This window comes from Syngnathus scovelli, chromosome 9, assembly GCF_024217435.2.
Source record: "Syngnathus scovelli strain Florida chromosome 9, RoL_Ssco_1.2, whole genome shotgun sequence".
NCBI classification, from domain to species: Eukaryota; Metazoa; Chordata; class Actinopteri; order Syngnathiformes; family Syngnathidae; genus Syngnathus; species Syngnathus scovelli.
The window spans coordinates 8,806,240-8,814,896 of record NC_090855.1 but is presented as its reverse complement, the minus strand read 5'-3'; the positions used below and the strand labels follow the sequence as shown (position 1 = coordinate 8,814,896).

At 40.3% G+C, this 8,657-nt stretch overlaps 1 protein-coding gene across 1 annotated transcript in view; it reads left to right on the top strand.

Moving 5' to 3' along the window:
* Window positions 1-706: 706 nt before the first annotated feature.
* Window positions 707-8,657, top strand: part of mms22l (MMS22-like, DNA repair protein) — a 14,156-nt gene continuing 6,205 nt past the window's right edge. The window contains exons 1-15 of the mRNA XM_049730751.1: window positions 707-843; window positions 1,053-1,235; window positions 1,330-1,455; window positions 1,690-1,742; window positions 1,871-1,958; window positions 2,034-2,211; window positions 2,447-2,540; window positions 2,817-2,947; window positions 3,595-3,708; window positions 3,786-3,962; window positions 4,423-4,485; window positions 4,577-4,696; window positions 4,851-5,086; window positions 6,771-6,987; window positions 7,085-7,374. Of these exons, the coding sequence (XP_049586708.1) occupies window positions 1,060-1,235; window positions 1,330-1,455; window positions 1,690-1,742; window positions 1,871-1,958; window positions 2,034-2,211; window positions 2,447-2,540; window positions 2,817-2,947; window positions 3,595-3,708; window positions 3,786-3,962; window positions 4,423-4,485; window positions 4,577-4,696; window positions 4,851-5,086; window positions 6,771-6,987; window positions 7,085-7,374 (2,063 nt within the window). The 5' untranslated portion in view covers window positions 707-843; window positions 1,053-1,059. The remainder of the gene's footprint in view (window positions 844-1,052; window positions 1,236-1,329; window positions 1,456-1,689; window positions 1,743-1,870; window positions 1,959-2,033; window positions 2,212-2,446; window positions 2,541-2,816; window positions 2,948-3,594; window positions 3,709-3,785; window positions 3,963-4,422; window positions 4,486-4,576; window positions 4,697-4,850; window positions 5,087-6,770; window positions 6,988-7,084; window positions 7,375-8,657) is intronic.

The following is an 8,657-nucleotide window of genomic DNA, read 5'->3' as shown; positions in this document are numbered from 1 at the left end:
TTAATATATTGGCAGTGATTTTAATTGAGGCCATGGATTGGTAGCTCCAGATTTGTTGAAGCAGACAGTCAGGCAGAGATGGAAGATGTTTTGTTGTGGCGACCCTGAATGGGGTTTAGCCAAAAGAAAGGATTCAAGTACGTATACATTTTATACTAAGCAGTAATGCAAAATTGTTATAGTTTTTACTTTTCAAATTGCAGTTGCAGGATAAGTGTCCAGATTATAGATCAGTGGCTCTTAACCTTATTGGAGGTACCAAACCCCAGCAGTTTCATATGCACATTCACCGAACCCCTCTTTAATGATTTTTTTTTTCTCAAATTCAAGACATCAATGTTTAGTACTTGTGCAGAAAATGAGCCATGCATGAACATCACCTTGTTCGAAGAACATAACCAACACAATGCATGAACTCAAAACAAATGACATACCTGCAAATCAGTGTGACTTCAGCTGTTGCCTCTGCAAGACCAGTTCAGATATGCGTTGTCACGAATTTACACAATAAATCAGGTGTGTTCGGACCTCCACAGTGGAGGCTCTGCCAAACCCCTAAGACCGACTCACCGAACGCAGGTTAAGAACCACTGTTATAGATGCTATTTACGTCAAACTGTAAATGTTACATGAGTGAGACTTCTGCTGCTGCAGCGTATTTGTTAAGCTACGCCCATTGTTAAACTTTCCACCAATCAAAGATCTTGACGTTTATTCGCGCATGTGCAGTTTGAACGCGCGGAACTCTCCCGGAACACAAACAATTTATGACACTCAGGAAAGCGCTGATCTTTAAAACATATGCACGGAGTTTTAATTCGCATATAAACGCAACAAGTAAAGGTTGGTTCATGTTTTTGTGCACTTTGCTTATCCGATCGTTTTTGTTTTCGATTTGGGTTTAACGCTGATCGGTGCAAAGATTAAGGAACAATAACGGCACTATAAACATTCTGAACATAACTCTTGATCTTGACAATTGTTGATTGAAACTGAATTCACTGCAGCATTTTTCGTGTTTCTCATTGCATTTTTTTTTTTAATGATTAAAGGTGACTGATGAGCAGCATGGCAGACGACTTCAACCAATCCCTCACTCCCCCAGTGTCCCCTACAGATGGTCTGTGTGAGCTTCCCCCAGCCAGACCATCTTGGTTCTGCTGCTCTGAAGTTAAGGAGGATCCAATTGGACCACTCTCAAATGAGGGATACACTGCTCGAGGTTCACTGAAAAGGTCAAACCTTTTTATGTTATTTTAAAGCATTTTACTGACTAATTGTATGAATTAACAAAAAATCATACTAACATGAAACGGACCCACCTTGCAGGTTGCTGCTGTGTCTTGATCCAGCCCCTGCAGACTATGAGAGCGACACAGTGGAGATGTTTGGTTTAACCTGGGTTACAGAGACAGCATTGGTTGAATCAACCAAACTACTCTTTGGACTACTCAGGTAAACCAAGACACAAAGCGCAGTTTGTTTTTGCATGTTGTGGATCCATCCTTTTCAGTACCGCTCATCATGTTTTTGTCAATAGGCTAAAAAAACCTTTAGTAAACCCATAAAAGCATCATATTTGTGACAAAACATATGTAATGTTTGTTTATGCATGTCAGTGGTAAATTAATTTTGTTATTGGCATGAAACTCTCAATCAAGTTTTTTATCGCTTAATGTTCAATTTCAGACAAAAGATCTACAGGCTTGAGACTATGACACAGCACAGCTCACATGACTTTGGTAAGCATAATTCTATTCCTATAAATTGAGGTTTTGCCAAAATTATTGGCCTGTGAAATTATGTCAAGTTGCAGTTACAAAATATGATATGTACAGTGTGGGTTGAAACATGTGTTTTTGTGTCTTAGGTCAAAGAGGCAACCTTCACTATGAGGCCTCTGAGCTTAGACAGCAATGTGTTTCTTTTCTTCAATATATTAAAGTCTTCTTACACAGGTAGTCTTGATAGCAAAATTATCCTAGCCATTGCACTTGACACGGTTTCTATTTAACTTTAATTGATTTGTTCAGATACCTAAAGGTTTCCTGCAGCCTTGATGCACATCCACCCCACCCTTATGAGGAGTTGGAGGGTCAACTTCCATCTGTTCTTGTTGAAGAGTTGTTTGGCATCATTCTGCTCATTGGGCGTCTTAAAGACCTGCCTGCTAACATTCAGAATGCTTTCACCATACAGAACCCAGGAAAGGTACTCCGAGTCCTAATGGTTAAGGTTTACGTAATTGAAATTTTGGGCTACATTACAGGACACATGAGTGAAGGAATACGATGAGTTTCTAGTTGCTGTAGACGTTATGACTAAAAGACAAATATGAAATACAACATTGATTTAGTGTAGCTCTTTGCGGCACAGCCCACAACCAACATACGCAAGTGCTAGAAGTTACATTCTGCTCGAGAGATATTATGGGTTGTCTCCACAGATTTTTCCTCCCTCATGGCATTTGCTGCACCTTCACCTTGACATCCACTGGTCAGTCTTGGAAATCCTCCACCTGTTTGGCCATAAGATGCATGGTATGTTTGCGTACTCTGAAATACAGTAGCTTAATAAAAGTTGTTAAAGATTTATACATAATAGAATTGTCACACATTAACAAAATATATCTTTTTGAAAAGAAAATGTGAGTGTTTAATATACAAAAGCAAATATTCAATGCACAGGATGGTCTCACTCTTCAAGGTGTTTTGCATTGTGGTTGCTGGTGATGTGTAGTGCAGCTTGCACAAAGAGGTTATGGCTTTCTGACCTTTAGACATGGTCTTGACTGTTATAGCTTCTCTTCTGTCCAGGCCAGGTGGTGTATGCACACCAGTTTGTGAACCTGACGGGAGAGAACTTGACTGATACAAGTCTGTTTGAGGAGCACCTTTGCAGCCTTCTGTGTGACCTTACTGGCCTGGCCATGGGCAAATACAGCAAGGTGGGTGGGTGCTAAACAATGAGGCATTACATCTCAGATATACAATGCCCATAGTATTTCTAGCTTGTGTTAATTAAAATGTAGCTAGAGTGCATTTATCTTGTCTTTTTCTTACCTCTATAAGAGAAATACACATGTGTTGGCAAGCATGTGATTCCAATTCATTCCATGATGGTGACATTTGAGAAGGGTATTTGCTGACTCTGTCATTGCATATTTCTTACAGTACTAAAATGTTGAAATTACACAAGAGGAGGGAATGTCTTGCAAATGTCTCATGAACATCTCATATATCAAACTTACACAGAACCAACCAACCAACCTTAGACTTCGGGAACAGGCATGTCAATGTGGTGCTTGCTGTCATTTGATGTTATTTGCAGCTTGAGAAAAATAATTTTGCTCCGTGTGCTTGCCACTGAGACAACTTGGCTAAACTCTCATCCTTGCTCTGGGCAAACCACAGTGGTGTTTGGGGAATTTGCTGTGTTTGCGAATAATCATGGACCTTTTTGTGTGCAATGGAATAATTTCCTGCTTTCACGTGTGTATCAACAGAAAAACAGACGGCAAGAGTGATTCCACGATGCCAGCTTTTATTTAGAACTGTAGCCAAAATGATTGCAATGTAACTTTTTTTATTTTAGGTTAGGCCGACAGAGGTTCTCACCAGTCATCATTACCTCTGCTCCTGCACTAAAGAGCTGTGGGTCCTGGTCATTCACCTTTTGCAATATAGGAATAAAAGGCTACACTCACAGGTGATGCAGATGCAAATATGTGCATATTTGCACAAATGAGATATATATTCATTAGCTTGTCTCTCTTATTGGTTTAGTCTTTTTGGAGCTATATGAACTCATTATTGAGGCCTCTAGTGTCAAACAAACCTGCAGCAGAACAGTTCAGTGGCCTACCGACACACTGCAAGGACCCTCTAGGATTCACATGGTGGCTGCTCACTCATCTCGCAATGTTAGGCCAGTACAATCAAAATGGCATAATTCAGGCAGAGGTAAGAGGCACGACATCACCATGTTATAATATTTACATAATTTTGTGCACTGGCTGTTCGTTACGTATATCTACACAATTTAGTATGATTCAAACCAACAAAGATTCCATCGCTGACTATAGTATTACATATATATCGTGTATATATATATATATATATATATATATATATATATATATATATATATATATATATATATATATATATATATATATATATATATATATATATATATATATATATATATCTTGGGCTAAAACCTCTACCTCATTTTTGATGAACATGTAGTTCTGTTATTTTACCATATTTTTTATCTTGGTATTACTTGGAGTGCTAATTATTTTTTGAGGTGATACTTGGTGTTAAAGGTTTGAGAACCTCTGGTCTATATTAATAATGGTATATTAAAAAGGTTGACTTTTTATCCCTGTGTATCCTACACTTTCATCCATGCTTGCAGAAATCCCTAGATGACAATTGGACATTTGTGGAAGAGTTGCTCAAGTTGACTTGCAAGCCACAGGTCAGCATCATTCCATAACTCATCAAACATAATGAAAACAAACATGTATTTTTATTTGGTCAGTGTTTATAACTCAACAATCCAATCATAGGGAGGTCTTGGAGAGGAGCAGGTCAGAATGCATGTGCATTGTTGTCTCTCTTTGTGTCTACTGTGGAAACCGAGTACCAGTGCTGTGTCCACCCTCTGGGACTACTACAGCAAAAACCTCGTAAGGTCAAATACTATGTTCAGTGCTTAACATCCAAAATTATCTTTTTTTTCTGCACACCAACCTTTGCCTTTCTTAACATGCTTATAATCAATTTGATGTAATCTCCAAAGTCAGGTATAGTTTTAATGTTCTCTTCTGTCTCGCCAATCAGGGTGCCTCATTCACCGTGCCTTGGCTCGGAGTGAGTGGCCTGGGCACTTTGTGCAAGTCCCCTCTGTCTCTGTTGGAACTGGCACGCAACTGCTGTGAGCCGTCTCCTGTCCGCTCCCAAGGACATACCCAGCTGTATCGTTCAGCCAGTTCATTCCACATCTTCCTGCGACTGCTGGCCCTGTGCCTGTCCCAGGACAGGGAAGGGGGAGTACCACAGAGACAGCTCAAAGGAAGGTAAAGCTTGACCGAACCTCATTGTGTCAAATGTGCTTTTCCACAACACACATCCAACATCCAATGAGCGAATTAGTCTCAAATAGTTATTATATTTATGATTTTGTTCATATACTTATTCTAGCAATGTGATGTGATAACAGGCAAATGGCACCACCACCCACCCCTATAATGTTATAACTATCTTTTGGCTTTCAAAGAAGTACTCAGTAATTACATTTGTGAGTAAATTGAAACGAGATGATCATTATTTCACTATTTATACGATACAATGGTCATGGCATGTGTAAGAAAGCCAATCATTGAGTCCTTGGATCATCAAATGACACACACAGGCTGGGTACCCAAATGAGGCAGATAAGTCCGCCTAATGTCTTCCCTCTGTCTGGACTGCTCAGTAGCATTGCAGACATGGGGGCTAATTAGCTAACAAGCGTGACGGTTAATTCGCCTTAGCAAAGCTTTGGTGGTTTCCAACATGGATAGTGATGGGGCTTGCGTGGAGGGGGGCTGTAGGATGTGTTTGTTAAGCCAGACTAGGCTGGAACATGTCCAGATCTCCCCCCTTCCGACATCTCCCCTTCTGTTCCTTCAACCAAGGCTACACCACACCCAATCTAGAGGCTGTACTGTATTCCAATTTCCAACAATATTTGGGTAGTCCTGGCTGGCCTAGGGAGACATCCATGATGGCCATGTTAATGTGAGACATTTTGCAATATGCATGTTGATCCCCAGAACCAAGAGTTTTGAATATCTGCTTGGCTGCAGAGAAAACACAGTCTTAAATAAACAAACAGAAATTGGCTACTCAATGCAATCTTTTTTTTTTTTACATTCAGTCACATGCAAAGGCTGCAGCCATCCCCCCCCAAAAGAGAGAAAATAATTAATAATACATAAATTATTGCTTGTTTGCTAAAAAAAAAAAAATGTGGGGAGGGGACCTTGAAAAAAAACAATGCATATTAAATCACATTATTAAGGGGGGGTCACAATTAGGTTATTTTTTCGAAATGGTTCAGCCCTAGATGCACGTTTGTCTTGGGACATGTCACTGCTGCTTTGACCCGCGCTGCATAACAACTTACCTGTACAGGCTGGCATTTCTATTTGTGGTTTTGGGAGGTAGGGAAAATGGGCTGAGTTATTTTATTTCTTTTTTTTATAAGGTGTGCAGAATTTGAACTGGAAGCGTGGCAGTGTGTATGTTTGCGTGTGTTTTTATTGATCCTTCTCTGGTGTTGCAGTAAATTGGTTTGGCTGTAGAGAGGGACCAAGCGCCTACTGCTGTGTGTCTGAGTGTCTCTGACATTTAACTTGATCTTTAAAGGCATTTCTCCACAGTGCCCTCAGGATCTAACAGAATGCTGGGTGTTTTGCTATTCTTATTCCCTCTCCCGCCTTATGCCCCCCCACTACACACACACACTTGCAAGGATGGCTAGACACCACAGATTTCCCCGTCGGTGTTGTTTGGGTAGTGGAGGCAGGTGGTAGAGCATCATGGGAGTGGAAAGTTTAGTCACTGCGTTCTAAAAAAGGGACATGATACCTCTGAATTGGTTCTAAACGGAACTAAATAGATTTTTTTTAATTTTCAAAATCACGTTTAATGTTGCACCATTACACTATGTGTTCGTTGTTCGCTTTTCCGGTCACAATTGTTTTGGCCCTTTTTCAGGATTTGCTCAAAGTTCTCCTCAAAGAAGATGAAGGAGCTGACAGAGGCTGGCCTCATGAACTTCCTGCTACTGTTTCTGGTGGTTGCCATGAAGGTGGAGCTGGAGGATGTTGCCAGTAAAACCTGTGAGCTGCTGAGCTTCCTGCCATCTGACTGCTCCCCAGGTCACCGCACGCTGGTGTGGAGGGGACAGCTGGCTCTGGTATTGTTATTTCAGGTATATTCACTCATCCGAAATTTTTAAAGCATGGTCCAGTCCAGGACATTTGACTCTTTTGTGCGAGACGTTTTGACATCTATATTCTTTGATCAAGGAGAGGGGCTTGGATCTTGGCCCGCTTGCTAGTGGATTGGCCACATCTTTCAATGATATCGCCAAGGAATTCTACAATAAAACTACGGAGATGTCTCGTAAACTTGCCCTCTGGGGGCCTCTCGGATCTTACCTGGAAGGGGTGGCTGAAGTGTTCGAAACTAGCACCAGGCTCAACCTATCAGAGGAAAAACTTCTGAATGAAGGCTTTGTTTGGTTGCTGCCTGCCTGCCGTCAATCCGAACTGAATTCTGTACTTGGCTTTCTGCAGACTGTCCTTGCCCAACTCAGGTGAGAGACTAATCATCATCCAGGCTTTTCAACCATCAATGTTTTTTCTCCCGTTTCCCATTATCCTACTATTCTGTCTCACACTAGCCAAACTACTTACCAACACACGCTGCACAGGCCATAATTGTGATGATTATATTTTTTCAATATAGTGCAGCCATCAAAATTGGAAGGAACCAAAGTTCCTGCAATCAAAGTTAGAAATTATAAAAACATTCATACGAGACAGGGAATAATGGTAAACTAGATTTTAAGTAACAATGTTGCTTCTTTCAGTAATATGTACATAAAATTACAATAAAATAGACTAGTTGGAAAATGGTGGTTTATTTTATGAAGTGAGATAGGATTGTAGTTTCATGTTTATGGTGGACATGGGAGTTACGACAGGGCAGTTCAGGAATTATTGTGGTCCATTGCTCAAAAGAACAAGAAAGTTGAGGTATTACAATTTATTCATCCGGACCCTAAATACTTTAGTTTAACTCGTTTAGGGTTTGTGTTCAATTGTCTAATATTGATGTTTTTGAATTCAAAGTAGTCACTGTTAATGCAGTGTTTTTCTTGACTGTAACTCAAGTCGAACCACTGTGGCTGAGGCAAGGTGAAATGAAGTGCCATTGTAGGCCCCTAAATAAGTTTCTGGGCTTTAAAAATAAAGCGGATGTCAAAAGGCAACTTTGCAGTCGTTTATGCCTTGTAATTGTAATAGTTAAGTTGCATCAGTATATCTCAATAAAATGCAGCTCTTACTGTTACTTAAATTGCTCTGTATGTAATAGTCTTATTTCAGATAATGTTGGACATGGAATAACATTCGCATGCTTTTATTTCACAAACGATGCAATTTACATAATGTTAAAACACTGCTTCAAAATTCGACTGAAAAAAAAAAAAAAAACTAGAACACCCATCATTAAGTGTGTGTTTCCGCGAGGATGTTAATAGACTCCGGGCACTCAAGTGTAGTGTTATTGTTTTACAACGTAAAAGCTTATGTTGAAGGGAAAAAAACCTAACTGCTGTTCCTGGAATTTCTCGCAGCCAAGTGTATGTGAGAGTGGTTGCCGCGTCTCTGTGTGTGACACTCAAGCAGCGTGCACTACAGCACAGACGAACAAGAGCTGCATTGGTTACATATTGAACGATTTATGAGAATTGCAAGATAATCGGCCAGATTAATCGGTCGGGCTCTCATGCCAATTTGTCGTCATGGCAATTGCAAAGTAGCTAAATTTAACACATAAGTCTCTGTATGCACCTACGCTGGCCTCAGGAAGCCA